General features: G+C 39.0%; 1 protein-coding gene across 1 annotated transcript in view; it reads left to right on the top strand.

The window, feature by feature from the left end:
• Positions 1–568: 568 nt before the first annotated feature.
• The window catches only part of LMO4 (LIM domain only 4), a 30198-nt gene continuing 14149 nt past the window's right edge, over positions 569–16617 (top strand). The window contains exons 1-2 of the mRNA XM_075182424.1: positions 569–1058; positions 3652–3890. Of these exons, the coding sequence (XP_075038525.1) occupies positions 3655–3890 (236 nt within the window). The 5' untranslated portion in view covers positions 569–1058; positions 3652–3654. The remainder of the gene's footprint in view (positions 1059–3651; positions 3891–16617) is intronic.

Raw genomic sequence — 16617 nt, 5'->3', positions numbered from 1 at the left:
CAATACAATATATGTGCAATATAATATGTGGAATAGTTGTTCCACATATTACAGAGAACATATCTGTGTAGCAGAATAGAATGCACTATACAGGGAGAGAAATCACAGCAAGCTTCACTCAAGACACCAAGCAGCAGAGGGCGCTTCAGTAAACTGCCTCATTCCAGCGTTCCGGCATTCCGGCAGTTTCAGCTTTTACCTAATCACACATGTCCTGGATTACACAACGCAAAAAAAAATATTAAATGAGGGGATGGATAATTAGTTAGTTCGTAACTTCTTCTTTAACCATATGGCTGCCAAAGTGGTAGCTGCAAAGCTTTCACGGTCATTTGGTGACAAGACTAAATGTTGTCAGACGCAGCTCGGATGTGTTCTCCGGACTCTAGATCTTCCTATGCACCCTTAATTAAAATGACAAAAAAAATCCCCTTGGAAAAAGAGTACTTCCACCTGATATATCCATCATCCTATTGCAATGCTCCCTGGCCCGCCCCCTGTCTCAGGCTCTGGCCTTCCCTTGGCTCATTTTATTATTCCGCCTGAACAATCAGAAAGGGGATTGGGCTGGGAGGAGCCAGCTCGGCAGCAGTGCTGGGTTTTGCTCCGTCAGTAACACATGTCAGGCTAGAGAGAGAGAGAGAGAGAGAGGGAGAGAACAGAGATCTCACAGTGAGCAGCAAGCAACCCTGGGCCTCCCAGCTTCTTCTGCTTGCCATCTGCAATAGCCTATTTCTTATACGTACACTACAGGCTGGGCGACTTGACCTCCCATTCACCCAAGGGACTCCCTGCTCTTATCCCAGATTGCACTGAAAGCTTCACGTTCTCTTCCCTGTGCAGTTAAAGAGGAGATATCCAGGAGTTGATCTGCGATCGGAAGCAAACTTGCGGGTGGGTACCAGAGGGGAGAGCGAGGATCTGTGCTTGGGGGGAACTAACTGCATCTCGGATCGCAAGAGCAGCTTTACTTACAGCAACAACTACTGGACCTGTGAATTCAAGATTACTGTACATACCCACTGAACCGGGCGACTGCATACGAAACGACGGCAAAGGTAAGCCTGTGAGAGTTTCTAGGCTATTGAATGCGCACTTCGGTAGCAGCAAACATTCTGTTCCTCTCCTATACGGGCGTTATGCCCAGTTCCCATAAACCCACCTATATAGAGGATATTAGCAGCTGAACTGCAGTTTGTAGGGATCGGCCACTTGCACTTGCTCCCGAGAGTCCTGGCTGCCCCTGCAGACGCTGTTCTAGGACACTAAGCAGTTCTAAAATTCTGGAATATGAATGCCCTTCATAGAAACGACGATGTCTAAAAGCTCCGATTAGATAAATCGCTTTACAAGAATAATGCTTTCCTCCCCAACCCTTCATCTCTCCTATTTCCTATGGAAAGGATTCCCTGGCTTGATTGTAAATTGGGAGATCGCCACCCGCATTCCTTTCTTAGACGGGAGAACTGGGAAACCCTTTTCTCCTTTTATAAGAAACAGTGGCAGAAAGATCAAAGTGAACTGAACTAGTCTTTGTGTCTCTGAACTGAGAATCTAGTGACTTGCCTAATTAAAACACAGCTTTGAATTAAGAAACTAGTTTTTGTATTACAAATTACCCTCCTCCCCTCCTCATCAGAGATCTCCATTAAACAAGAGACGTTGCTTTTGCCTCTAGCTGCCACTACTGGCTTCCTCTTACATTCCCTAAATTGTCTGGCTATATAATTTATGTAGCAGCTCTATTAAAGTTAAAAGGTTTTTATTTCCTCAACTGCAATGAAACTTGATGAGAACCCTCCCTATAAGTTATCTTGAGTCCTTTCTGGTCAGTACAGCAGGATTCATCTCTAGTAGATTTAATCAGCATTAAGGTATTGCTTGTCTTTAAGAGCTTTACTTAATGTGGTTACTGGATGCCTGGCAAAGTGTCACGTTTCATTTATTTATTTTTTATTTACCTTTCAACCAGGATTGGGGCAGGTCATAGACCGTCCTCCCTAAAGAAATTTGAAGCGAAGATGATTAAAAAAAAAAATTGCTGAAAACACTTGGTAGACTCTGGGCAGGAAATGCAGATTCATTTAGGGGTTGGAGATGAAATTGTTACCAAAAGCCATTCGTTGAGTAATGCATCAGATAAATCAATTTACATAAAGGTATGATGCATTCGGGTACACGAAGATAATGGCTTTTAGAGTGGTTCCGTTTCCCAAGTCCTAGTGTTTTGTTACAGCTTAATAGGTACAGTTCTGATTATGGCAGATTATGTGGTTTATTTACTGTCCTTTGCAAAATGTCTTAGAATACTACTGCCACCAACTTCCTTGTCTGCAAACTTTATATAGAAATAACATTTGTATTGCACAGTATATATGTGTACATTCATCACGTACAAGGACATGGAATCCTTACTGGACTTTAAAACCATTATCGCTTTACACATACAGAGTTGAAACCTCAGCTGCTGCAACGCCTCTTTAGAATTGTACAGTGCACTGCTGTCCAAGAGGTTTGTTTATCTTTTGGTCCAGTGACCCACTAAATAGGGGTGGTTAAAATTCTGAAATCAGATGGACCTTTTCAGGAGTTGACATCAACAATAAAGTTTTAAGTGCTATGGCTACATGGTTTTGGGGATTTGTCTAGTCTTGTTTCTAATAATGGTCCAAATTATTATGGTCAACCTGGTATAGTGGACAAGTGACCACTTGGAACCAGTCTACCCCTGGCAGAAAGTGCCATGCCTGCTAAATACACATAGGAAGATACTTTGTTCTACCTTTTGCAATTGTGTTGTCATTCAGATTGTTGTTAAATTCAGACTGTATCCTCAGTGTCAGTTGTATGTTTTTTCTGACTTCTATTTGTCAACGGAGACTTTTCTTTGAAGGTGTGGATTCATTGCATTTAAATTACTGATCAAGGACAGATTAGTGAGACAACTGTTGTTTCGTTTAGTCAGGTAACTGGGCTTCCCAAAGTTCAGCTCTGTTTATTTGCTCCTAATTCAGACAGTCATTGATTGCCTTGAAATCAGATGAGATTTCAGCTGATCTGACAAGAATAAGAAACTGATTAGAGCAGCAAGCATGACAAAGAATAATTTGCTTAAATCTGAAAAAACTGGACCAACAAGTTTTTACCCCATTCTCTGCATGCATGGAGATGAATTTGTTAAAGCTGTTTTGTTTGGACATGACCTGCCATAGACAAGAGACCTAAATGGTTTTAATAGCTTGCACTTTAATCCTCTTTAGTAACCCAATAAAGGTATCTCCTTTTACTCTAATTATCTGTGACTTTATCTTCAGCAAACACAGTACCACTCCGCTTGATATAAAAATTTGCCTTTGTGTCAACCCTGAATCATCAACCTTGCTTGACATTTCAAGGATAATATTTAAAGTAGGTTTTCTTCTGAGGTCCTGACAGTCCATGCAAGTGTCTGAAGTTATCAGTAAAGAGATCTGGTGGCTAGTGGCACCTCTGAGGGAGAGATCACTGACCCTAAACAAAATAAACAAGCACTTGGGGTTCTCCATTAATTAGCCGGGTCTAGCAATTTGCTACTGTTTTTAAAAACCTGACTCAGAAAGTTGAGCAAAATCTAGAATAACTTCTTTTTATTTTTCTCTCATCTTTTCTTAGACCATGGTGAACCCAGGTAGTAGTGCCCAGCCTCCTCCGGTGACTGCTAGCACCCTCTCCTGGAAAAGATGTGCTGGGTGTGGAGGAAAGATCGCAGATCGGTTCTTGCTCTATGCCATGGACAGCTACTGGCACAGTAGATGTCTTAAGTGCTCCTGCTGTCAAGCTCAACTTGGGGAGATTGGCACCTCATGTTATACGAAGAGTGGGATGATTCTCTGCAGAAATGACTACATTAGGTTTGTGTCTATTAACCTACTATAATAAGTCTCTTATTTTAATAGCCCAAATATGCCAGGTATCTGATGTTTACTATCCATTTTTTTTGCTAGAAAATAACATTTGTGCATAACGTACTATGTGAGCCAAAACATGCGATGACGTTCTATGCTAAGGATCCTTATGAAATAAGTTAAATATTGCATGATTTTATCTGTACATAGTTTCAACTTCACACATGACTGGACATGCTGAATATACTAATTACCAAACTGGTTTAGGCATCTTTGCATTCCCTTCCTTAAGACAATGATCCATTTCCTGAGTTCTGGATGTAATCATCCAAAGTAATAACCCATTAATTGTGCAAGATGTGTGCACAGATTAATTAGATGTCCATCATACTTCCTAATGTCATTTTAAAGATGGGAATCAATAAGATAGTGTGCCTGTATGATCTTTCCAGGTGAAACCAAGCTTCTTAAGTCATTAAACTGAAAGGCATTTGAAGGATTACATATTTAATGTAAGTGAACGGTTTAATACACTGATGCACCTGGATGCCTGGTACTTCTAAAATATGTCCTATTCAGGATTCCTTTAACTCCTCCATAAATAACCAAATATGGGGCTGAAATAAAAGTATAAAAATATTATCCTTTAAAAAAGGGGTGTTAGTGTGTTATTGATGTGTGTATACATGTACATTACAGGGGTAACATGTATTTTTTCTGATAGAAACTGCTCAAATTGCCTGTAACAAGATTCGTTATTTTTTTGTTCTAATTGTAAAAGCATTTATCTATGCCATAGGTTGAATTTAAGAACACTTTAGAACTCATTTAGTTTTAAAGTGATGGAGTCCAGATAATACAACCTATGTCCTGCAGAACCCCAGTGCCCTCAATCAGCTAAATAGAAGTAATATGCTGGTGAAAAGGCCATTGAGGGATTGCAACATTAATTTCACTAAGTGTTTTTTTTTTTTTTTACTGACTTAAATGTTAGAAAACCAGCACATGTTTTAACAAACCAGTGCCCATTCTGTACTTCTGTGTGTCTGCAAGAGCTACTGTAAGGTTGACATAATTTTAATTAAATTGAGCAGAACATGGGGAAGAGAGCCATTTGTTTGAAGTGGAAAAAATGACACCACTGTCCCGATGCACTCCTATGCTGCAGCTGTATCTGACAATAAACACCATTAAGCAAAAAGTAACTCCTGGTTATTACTAATTAGAGTTTCTGTGCGGTACTATCCTCTGGGCATAGTCATCAGACGTGTGTGTGTGTATATATATATATATATATATATATATTCCTCAATAGGACATGCCAGTGGAATGACTGGGGTTTGACAGCTAAATTAGGTGCTAAGCTTGATCAGGAATGGTGTATTAGTTCACCTGTATGGTATATAGAGTATACTTGAATTCAGTAGTGTACAATCATTTATTTAATCTGTGCTACAGGGTATATATTTTACTAATGAAGTTTCCTATAAATGGATAGGGCAGAGATACGCTATAATAGTGGCTCTGGTGCTGTTAGCTACAGTGATGAAACGTCACATCAGGAGTTTTGGCATTAATGGTGGATTGTCTGCCAAAGTGGCTAAGAACAAAGGTAACGGCTGGACTGAATGTCTTTGGAGAGTTTGATGTAAAGATATATATGATTGTGTCTTTGAAATGCACCTTCTGAGTAAGACCAAACAAAGTGCTTCAGCTGTCCCCTTCATTTTAAGCATGGGGGTGGGGGGGGGCAGGCGGAATCCACCTCTTCCATTAATGAAAGTGCTTTTGGTGGGAGACTGACATGCAGCTTACAATCATAGATTCGAGATAAAACAGCCTGACAGTGAATACACACAATTAAAAGCTTTAATTAGTGACTCCTCCATTTTCTTTTAGTCCTGATAGGTTTTATCTAATGAGATCTGGGCCCTGGCTTAGATCTGCTCGGAATGACGTGTCCGAAATGAATGAGAGCTGCATCGCAAACAAAACATTTAATTAACAAAATTGGCCTGTAAGAGAGGGGATTATTAACCAGGGCTGAGGATTCAGACTGTTAAAGGGCCAGAGTCTGATCACTGGGAAACATTAAAAGGATTTGGAGACATTGATGTGATTACAGAATCTTTCGATTCTGCACAACTCTAAGCATAGCTGCCGTGTAACCGTACATTGCATTAGCCAACAAGATTTAAAATAGGATAGTAGAGGTTCAGCGGTTCACCTGCATTTCTGCAGTACAATAGGGTTCTATTGACGGCCTTTTGCCATCGATTATCCTTGGTTGATAAGTCACATAGGGAATGACAGTTTAATGCATGTTGTGTTATTGTCCAAACAATGTTTGCAGGAGAGTTTCTGCTTTAACCCTTAATCGGTAACGGGAGCCTAATGTGCTATTTACAGCTAGCCATGGACACCAGCAGCTCACATGACTTTCAACTAGAAATGAACTTGTAGCCGCTGTCAATAGGTAATATACAAACCCTCGTTCCTAAATAGCAAAGTTATATTAATGTTGAGAAATCTCTACGTGGTTATTGTCCCCTAAGGTTGGCTTTAGACACCCCTGGATAAATGAGTAACAGAATTTTAATTTGCTATGAGAGTTAAAGGTTTCTATCGACAGTCTCTGGCGCCCCTACTCCTAAATCCTAGTTTAGATAGTGGTCTTCACTGTAATTGCTGGAATAAGTCTGGTAGCTTCCCCCAAGCCCCTCCTTTTCCTTCGCTATGGTTTAGAAGGAATCCAAGAGACATCATGCAGAGAGTTAATTTCCCTGGTAATCAACAGCAAGCTGCTATATGCAGGGAATGCTGTCCCTTTAATTGAACAGGCTAGGTAATTAAATGGCGTTTTTCCAATAGGACGTGCTAGGTAAATCTAATAGTTGGTTATTTAATATCACTTTGAAGTCTGCCCACTCAAGCACAATGACAGCGCAGGAGCATGTGAACTATTAGCTGGGAGAGAGGGGAAAAAACTGGATCTCAAAAATTAATTAAATCGCATGCAATTTAGGGGGAACGTTTATCTTGATTTGTCATAACAGAATTAATTCAAGGCCTCCAATTCACTTGGGGGCAGATATGTTACTCTGAATTAACCAAGCGTAATTTGGCAGATTTTTTTTTTTTCTCCTTCTCTTCTCTAATGTAGCTGCAGCCATTATGCACAGCCCTTTTCTAAGTATCAATAGCTCCTAGACCTTTTAAGGTGCCTTGGTATCCAGTTAGTATGAAGTACCTTTAATGGACTTGGCTTTTGGCATCACTTTGTAGCATTTAATACACCTCCCATTAACCCCTGGAGAGCTGAAGGTTAATGTATTGTACTCCTCTGCAGAAGGGACTTAAATGAAAACGGGGAGAGGCACATAATTGCTTAGGAAACAGTTAATGGTAAAGAACAGAGTTTAATATAAAAAAATGAAATAATGCATATGACCTTGAAGACCATAAATTATCCCAAACCGCTAGCACCATTGCATTAATGTTATTTTAAGAATGGTTGTAACGGCACCAGAGAAGATCAATGTATGTATTAACGTTGGGAAATGTATATTTGTTATAAGGCGGGGATGGTAAACTGATCTCTTTACTATTTTAAAGGGCTGTTAACTGCAATCAAATTTTAATAGGAATTAATGTATGCAAAAGCTAGTTTTCTTCAAAGCACATCTCCTATGTAATATAAATTAAATTGCTGATGAAGCTGGCAAGAGCTTTGGTAGGTGTGTATATGGATGCTGTTTTGCAATCTTCTTTAAAGCCATGTGTGGACGACCCTTATTCTGGTGCTCGCTCCCACAACAGTGGGAGAGCCACAGGTTGCCTAAGCATATAGAATATTTATTTTTTCTCCAATCTTGTAAAAACCCAATTCCAGGGTGTTGGCTGACACTAGAATGAACAATAGATAGAGATAAATATATATTGCTATCTCTATTTGTTTAGTGTAAATAGGGCTACTTTTCATGTTTTGCATTATTACCCCTTTAATATATCGCATATAATTGTACTGAAGAAGTAATGCAGTGCACTTCTCAATTGACATTTATTAGATCTTGGTGCCACTAGAAGAACAAACACTCTAGTCTGTCTCCTCTAGTGCTTTAACTCCAGCTATATCTGTCGATTCCATGAGATCCAGTAACACCAACCAGTCCAGATCATTTAAATAAAATATTTATTTGTAAGCAATCTCTTATGTCAGATCTAACATTCAGAACAATGATCTGCCTGTAATTGTAAATGGTCTCACTATATTAGGCACATCTTGCTGTTTTGTGATTGATTGTGTTCCCCAAATGCTAAAATATTAACGATCTCCTCTAGTCTGAAGACCTTAACAGAGGAAACTGAAACCATTTCTGTCATCACAATTAAGGAGTCCCCTGGCTTTAATTAGCCTGACCTGGGGTGTATCCACCCCCCCATAGCTAGAGTTGAAGAGGAGGGGGGCTAGCCCATTAAAGTCCAGACTGAGACTGATAGCTACTTAATTGAGCACCTAAAGCCTCGAGCCTTTTAAATCAAACACTGTCCTGCACAATCCCTGGTTAGATAATTAACTCTCCTGCCTCGTAGAAACTGTGAAAACAAGTTTTTAGAAAAGGCTATAGTTACATAGTTGCCTTCTTTCTTGGCTCAAAGTGAAAAGCAATTACTTCTCTTAATTTACAAGGGTTTACATTCACTGAGATTTTTCAATTTCCAGAAAATGATATAATTAAATATTCCTACCATACAAACTGATGTGAGCATTCCCATGAAAGCAAATTGACCAATCTTATGTAAGGGAGCGTGAGAAAGGGAAACGCAAACATATCATACTGGACAACATTAGGGAAATTGGGTTTGACCTACAAATGACCTTCATGGGCTAAGACTGATAACCAACATCCAGGCAATTAAAAGAGAACAATAGGCAGTATTGTATTTTGTAGCCAATATGGTCTTGGGTGGTTGTTTTGTACAAAGGAGTGAAGACAACATGAGAAGTACAACAGAAACCCTGTTTTAAAAGCACTAAGGGTTGTTCTATGGTCCACCAAGTAAAAACTGTCCTGTCTGCCTAATAACTGCATGTGCCGACATTCTGTTTAATATGGAAGCGATCGCTGATTATGGACCTGTGGTAAAGGTGTGCCACATGATTAACATTATTAGTGAGTGACCTTTCTGCTTTATCACAATCCAGTTTAAACCCTAAATTTTAGCTTGCTCTAATTAGCAGCCACCAACTGTAAATAATGGTATTTGGGGCAGGGGTATAACGTACATGTTGCTGCCCCTCGTTTTAGACAGTCGCCTTCAAATACATCTGGCTCTCAAGTGATTGGGGCACTTCAAGTATTAGCAAGGCATGCAGAAACATGTAGTTCCACAAACGCTTCCGAGCTACAGGTTGCCTTCCTTTCTGTACTTTATTATGTTCAGACATATTGTTATATAACTTTTTTATCTATGTCGTTTTTCACTGGGTAGATGTCATTTATAGTCCAGCTCCCTTCAGATGCCCGGCAAGATATCAGCTGGTTGTTTTAATGCATATCACCATATTGAAGTTTACAGAATAACACAATTCGCTAGACTAATTCACTAAGGAATTTAAAAAAAACAACACACAAAAAAAAACATGCATAATTTTTTTGAACTCTGAAGCAACATGGGCTGGAACGAATGAGCTAAAATTACTGCTAAGATAAGCATCGACCAATCACTGGAAATATAGTACATTGGCCGAAGGCTATGTCATTGATTATGTAACAGATGACAAGTATAATTTGCAGGTGTGGCACTTCTCTTCTTAAATGTGTATGCAAAACAAAGTCTCTTGTTGGGTAGGTATGATTTACACATTTTTATTTTATATTTTAGTTGCTTTATAGGAAAATTCATATACTATTGGAACTGAAGTGGCATTCAGAAAGCAATTTTTGGCCAATTATGTGATGGTGAATTATTTCTTTTGCTAAACAGGAATTGACTTTTTAAATGTATAGAGTTTCAATCAAAGGCTGGTAATAAAGAACTGCACACAACACAAACACTGAGCGAACGCCCTGGAGAACGTGGTCAGGACAACTCTAAAATGAGTTCCATAAGTTATGGACAGTCTGCATTGGTCCTAGGCTTTTATCGCCCTCCAGAGGCTTGTGCTATAACAGGGTAACACCAAAACAATCATTCGCTGAGGGAGATATTTAGAGGAGCCATCTACTTCAGGGTGACAAAGCTGCCCTTTTATTTTATTATATTTTTTAGAGGAGGAGGGGGCTCCATCATGCAACTAATGAATTTCTAACGCTTTTTTGTTTTCTTAATATAAATTCTTACTATATTATTGTTTAGAAAGAGATTAGTAGAGGATTGTGGGAGTTTATAAAACCAAATGAAACGATACGATGTGCTTTGTTATGATAAAGCATGATTGTGGGAGTGTACACACTACTGCGATATCTTACCAAGCGGTCGTTTATAGTGTGGTCGGCACAATAATTGGATGAAAAACCTGAAGCGTGTACACAGCTTTGGTCTCTCTCTGCCTGGTGGCAAATTATTGTAGACTGAAGGTCTAGTGTAAAAGGTTATTTTCCCATACGCACTAAGGGATGCGTAGGGGAAATTCTTGGCACATTCCTGGTTTTTTTGGGTTTTTTTTAAACTGTCACTTTATTAATGATAAAACCCATCGGTTTTGTCTTTTAATAAAATTGCTGTTTTTAAAAAATGACGGGAGATTGCAGAGAATCTGTAGTTCGTCGGAACCGCGGTTTAGAAAATATACCCCCAAATCACTATTCTGGTCACAAAATCTAAAGGTTTGCATAAACATTAGGGTTTTTTCATGTTTAATTTCTCTGCTCTGTAATGTTTTCTACTATTGTATTTATAATAGCCTTAAAATAACAGACAGTTATTTCGAGCAAAATATTTCCCTTCAACTGGAAAACAAAATCTTTCAGAATGGATAGTCTAACAGACGAAGGGAAGGAAAAGTTATGTGCCCTTTATTCCACGAAGAAGCTGTAATGATCAACAACATTTACTCGTGTTTTTAGAATCCTACTGTTACCAGATGACCTTACGCATGTTACGGTATAAATTAACTTTTATTGTTGAAAAATCAGCCAAGAGCAACCAGTATATTAGCTAGTCTTAAATTTAGCTTTTCTGTCTAAAAAGGTCTAAGGCCTGATGAATGATGCATCAACATGAGACAAATTGACTGTAGCATCATGCAGAAAGCCATCCTGCATAAGTTTAATGTGGCTTACAAACTTGCTTATATAGGTCCAATGATTCAATTAAGTGACAAACTGACAACTGTGGGAAAAAAAAGATGGCATTTTAATAGCTTCTAATGAATTCTAAACAACACTGAAGACGATTTTATATGTAATATGTTATGACAGCTGTGTTTGAGTTGCATTTGTTTGCATTTTAGCAACGTAACACTGAACAAGTTATATTCAAGTGGTTTAGGTTGAAACTTTATTTTCAAAGTACGTGTAAAGCACACCAACCTGCGATGTTCATGATACCTACTTCATTGCAGTGATATATGTGGTAAGCAATTCCAGTATTAACCAAAATGCATCTACTTGATCCATTCGCTTTCATCACATTTCTTACTAAAAGCTAACCTGTTAATACAGGATTACATGTTGAAAATCCAGCCTGTGCCCTGCAGGCAATAAAACTGTTCTTGTACCATTTCCAAACATACGTAACACATATTGTTATAGTGGGACAATCTAAAAGTACTCTATATTCTAATTAAATTTTGGAGTTGCCCAGTTTTGTATAACCCCTCTGATATCAGCAAATTAATTTAGTTATTGGAATCCTAAATTCCCTGTTTGGAATTAAACCACCTAAAACCAAACCAATCAGATTCTAGCTGTCATTTATTTAGTACTTTCTACAAAATGACAGCTAGAATCTGATTGGTTGCTATAGGCAACATCCCCACTTTTTCAAACCCGCAGCTTAGTAAATCTAGCCCCAAGTCATGTAGCCAAGTTCTGATTGTAGAACAATAAAACTGAGACTTGCTAGAAGCACATGTCCCTACATCAGCCACATGCACATTTGGACCAGTCATTTGGTCTTCCTGTGTTCCAGACACAAAAAAAACTGATTATTCTCAACTAGTCAGGAAATGGTGCCGATAAAATGTGTATGTAATAAACTAGTAAATAGTAGGTGGATCATTATTGAAATAAGAACTTGTCATCCTACTGTAATGCATTTCAAAATTTTTGTCAATTTAAATGCCACAATGAAGTAGTTTTGCTGTTAGAGACCAGAATACCTCACATACATTGTGCCTTTATATAAGTGATAGTAATAACCTTCACAAATTTATATAAACTAATTTGGATATAACCGTGATGGTGGGAAAAGTTTTTTTGTTTTTGCTCCTATGCACAATAGTCTATTAAAGGTCAGACATAATAGACTGATAACAGATAACAGTAGCTTGCACTCTGCTACATACCAAATGTCCATCCTATGTCAAACTTTAGTTCTAGAACTTTTACATATATCTCTGTGAAATATATTCGTTCTTTCATTTAAGGCAACATTATAGTTTAGTTTCAGAGGTCTTTTTCTGTAAGTAGTGGTTCAGGAGCATTTATAGGCATTCTCCCTGTTTGTGCAATAACAACAAACGAACATGTAACATGCAATAAAAGTGTTTTTATTGCATGTTACGAATCAAGTAAAAAGCATATAAAACCGCATCAGGTTTATGTAGGCGTTCAGTATGCGTTCAGTCTGCATTTAGATAAAGCTGCATTTTTTTCTTTTAAGACTGCAAAATAGAAGCTTTCGTCTTGTTGAACCAAATGCATAGGTAGGTACATCTCATTGAGTCTACAATGCACTCCCACTGAGAAGAATGTAAGTTTATAACTATGTTGACGTGCGTCTGACGCGTTTGAATGGAAGAAGTATTTAAAAAAAAAAAAAAATACCGCAAAACGAGTTAAACACACGTAAATATGTAGTCTCACTTGGTGCAATGAATATTTTCATGCGTTTACTTGTTTACTCCGATTAACTTGCATTAGAAACGCAACGTAAACACAGAATTTTTACGCCAGTGTATACGTAGCCTTAGGATTGCAGATCTACAGGTGCAGCTTGTGGCTCCCCATCTGTTATATAACTGCACATCCCATCAGCATTGATGGCTGGCATGCCATGCTGGGACTTGTAGTTCCACAGCAGTTGAAAAGTGACAGGTTGGTTAAGCATGGACTAGAACAGATGTGTTCTACCAGTTGTCTGCTGGCTATTATGGAAAGTCCCAGCGTGATTTGCTAAACTGTGGGGCATGCTGGCACTTGTAGTTCCACAACAGCTGGAGGAGCACAGGGGGCATGAGCTAGGTCTACAATGCACTGCATTGGCCAACTACGTAGGATATATTCCCAGCAGTGCTGACATTGTAAAACTATTTTCTGTTCTATTAAAAAAGGCAGCAGAAACTAGACAAGGTAGGTTTCTGATTTTTGCTGAAATACGAATAAAAGGATCCAGTGTGACTACAACATCGAATGCTGCGTTTGGGAGTCGTAGTCCTCCTTGTGGTTATTTCAATACAGACAGGTCCTATAATGGTTACAAAGTGAAGTAGTTAAACAGGATAAGTTACTGTTTTGCTCTTATGAGGGGGCCTAGCAGCCAGAGGCTGTGGTGTCCGGAGGTACCACGTGTGCCGGGCTCCCCTCCCCCGCTCCCACCACCCTGAGCATTCTGCAGGAACGTGTCAGCGTGCGATCCCGGGCCTCAGACTAATTAGTTTTGAAATGGAGTTTTGATTGAACTGTCCAAATCGATGCCGCTGCAAAATTTGTTTCTCGGGCTTCCTATTAAAAGCCATCTTAAGGGGCAGTTTTTACTACTCTCCCTGTCGTTCAGTCGATACATTTAATAACAACTTACAGGCTATTTTCAATAAAGTGGCGACAGCAAATTAGTAGTTTGAACATGACAAGCCTCCTGCAAGATCAGATTCAGAAAACTCCGGGCAATTAGTTTTTTTTTCTCCTTTCCTAAGGAGGAAGCATGTTGCAGTAATGAGAAGCACTTGGACTGGTGCAGACAAATTATTAACCTTTGCTGTGCTGCAGGGTAGTGCAACACATTACAGCTGGCTGTCAGAGGGTCATATGCAGTCTCTCGTGTGTCATTTAGACCACCATTAATTACCACGAGGCTGTCTTTGTCTACAGGCTACTTGAAATACCACAGATACTGCAGAACCTCTTTAAAATCACATGGGCATTCCCTATTGTATTCCAAAGGTTTTCTACTTAAACCCCCTCGAACAAATCTTTCCAAATGTCAGCCCACTGGGCAGAAGTGTGTCCCAAAGGTTTTAGGTTCCCAACTTCAGTGTTCTGATTTTATTTTAATAGGAGTAAGGAAAGGTGCCTTCACAATAAAACATTCCACCACACCAATGTCTTATTTTATGTTTAATTTGTTTACCAGAATGAAAATATGTTATTTCTTCTTTTCCATGGCCACAGGGCCATCTTAACAACATTATGGGCCCCCGGGCAAAGCAGTGCATCGGGGCCCCTAGATATAGATATAGATATATAGATGGATACAGATACAGATATAGATATATATATAGAGAGATAGATAGATGTACTTGCTCAGTGACCCTTGTAGGTTTTTTTTGCAGGTTTTTTTTCTTTTGCAGGATTATTTATTCTCATTAAGAGCCGTGCCTATGGGGCCCCCGGGCAGCTTCCCATCGTGCCCAATGGAAAAGATGGCCCGTGACGGGCACATTATGTTGCTAAAGCTGGCCACTCATGCTGCAATATTGAGCATTTAGCCAGGTATGGGTCTGTGTGCCCATAATGACCGAGATGCCAGATAACCTAATTAAACATGATAGGTTAATTGTTGGGCACGGCAATAAATGCGGTCAGAAGAGGACTATCAATCTCTGTGTTTGACCATTGCAAGCTACCGCGAAGGCGGAAGTGTCAGCCGCGTGACTTGCGATCCGAAAGGCAAACTATTGAATGAACAATATTCCTCTCGCTTGGCTCGATGCTCAGCCAGTGGGTGGACACCATAAGACTTTAAAGGATACTCTTGTCCACACTGCGTATTTTGGTAGGTTGGCCTAAGAACAGAACAATGGGATCTCTGGCTAATTTGTGGCGCACATTTTAAGGATATATTTGCACATATACTTATGATTGTTGACAGACATCAGATTGCAGAGTGACCATCCTACTACCTGGACAAAAGCAAAAATTGCTAGCTGACCTTCAAAACAACTCCTAATTTGATCACAACCACCAACTGACTCACAACACACTGTGCAATATTGAGTCATTGTGGTCAGAGCAACCAAATTAGGCGAGATCTGTATATAGTAGGCCTGCATTACAATGGCAAATACTTACAACCAAGGTATTTCCACATAATTACTTGGGACTTTCACTGTGGGGCAATGGAGAAAGAGACCTTGTGTGATTTGGCTTGCAAGTATTTAGGTAACAACTTTCAGGGTAAAGACAGCAGATCCTCTGGACCATACACTGGGGTATTATTGCCAGTGATGTTACTAAAAAAATAATTGGCACATACATGTAATCTTTAAAATTCATGTTAAAGACTTTGGGCTAGATTTACTAAACTGCGGGTTTGAAAAAGTGGAGATGTTGCCTATAGCAACCAATCAAATTCTAGCTGTCATTTTGTAGAATGTACTAAACAAATGACAGCTAGAATCTGATTGGTTGCTATAGGCAACATCTCCACTTTTTCAAACCCGCAGTTTAGTAAATATACCCCTTGATCTAGTTTCTGTCTTGATGCTAGTAACTCTTTTTAATACAGTTCAATTGTTTGTCTTCTCTTACTCAGAATCCTTTTTCTAAACACAGAAGTTGAGGTGTAATAATTCTCTCACCATATAATGGCTTAGGGGAGGGGCTTAACGCCAAGGGCTGTCTAACATCAATGGTGATGGGGTATGTAGTCACAGGGAATCATGGCCCGAGAGTAGGCAAAGGAATAGCAGACAAACTCCCTAAGTTTGCTGCTAGCCTGCGCAGAGAAGTAACTATGCCTAGCATATACAGTGCTATGTCCATAATTTTAGGTTCATTTAATTCTTCCTTTTTTTTATCAAAGTTGAAAGTCAGGATAAGGATGGACAATTTATTTACCTTAAATATTTATATATGAAAAATATTTTTTTTAAGGTTTTGTTTAATAGGTCCACTTTAAGGCTTTCAATTATACATACTACAAAATTGCAACAACTTACAGTTCACAAAGGCTTCTATAATAACTTTGTGCAAATCCAATTTTCTGCAACCCATATCAATCAATCTGTTATTAGCTTTGATCACTGTAATGCATGTTAAACTAATGAAAGCACTCATGTAACTGATTGCTATAGGATGCATTTGTACCGTTTGTCCCATATTATTAATGTAAGCTTATAGCTAAACGCTGATGGATTACAGCCCGTCATCTGCTAGAAGGCTTCAGAATATGTATGTTTCATACCAAAATTAGTGTCTTAAGAAGCTCCGCCCTGATATGCAAATCTCAGATAATTCTAGGCCTTACATGTGAAAAACCCTGGCCTTGCATGCTAATGATCTTGGGGCTAGGCTTCTAATATGATTTCTTTTTATCCACATTTACAAAATGAAAGGCAAGGATAACA

This window comes from Mixophyes fleayi, chromosome 8, assembly GCF_038048845.1.
Source record: "Mixophyes fleayi isolate aMixFle1 chromosome 8, aMixFle1.hap1, whole genome shotgun sequence".
In the NCBI taxonomy this organism is placed as follows: Eukaryota; Metazoa; Chordata; class Amphibia; order Anura; family Limnodynastidae; genus Mixophyes; species Mixophyes fleayi.
This window is presented reverse-complemented; position numbering and strand designations above follow the sequence as displayed.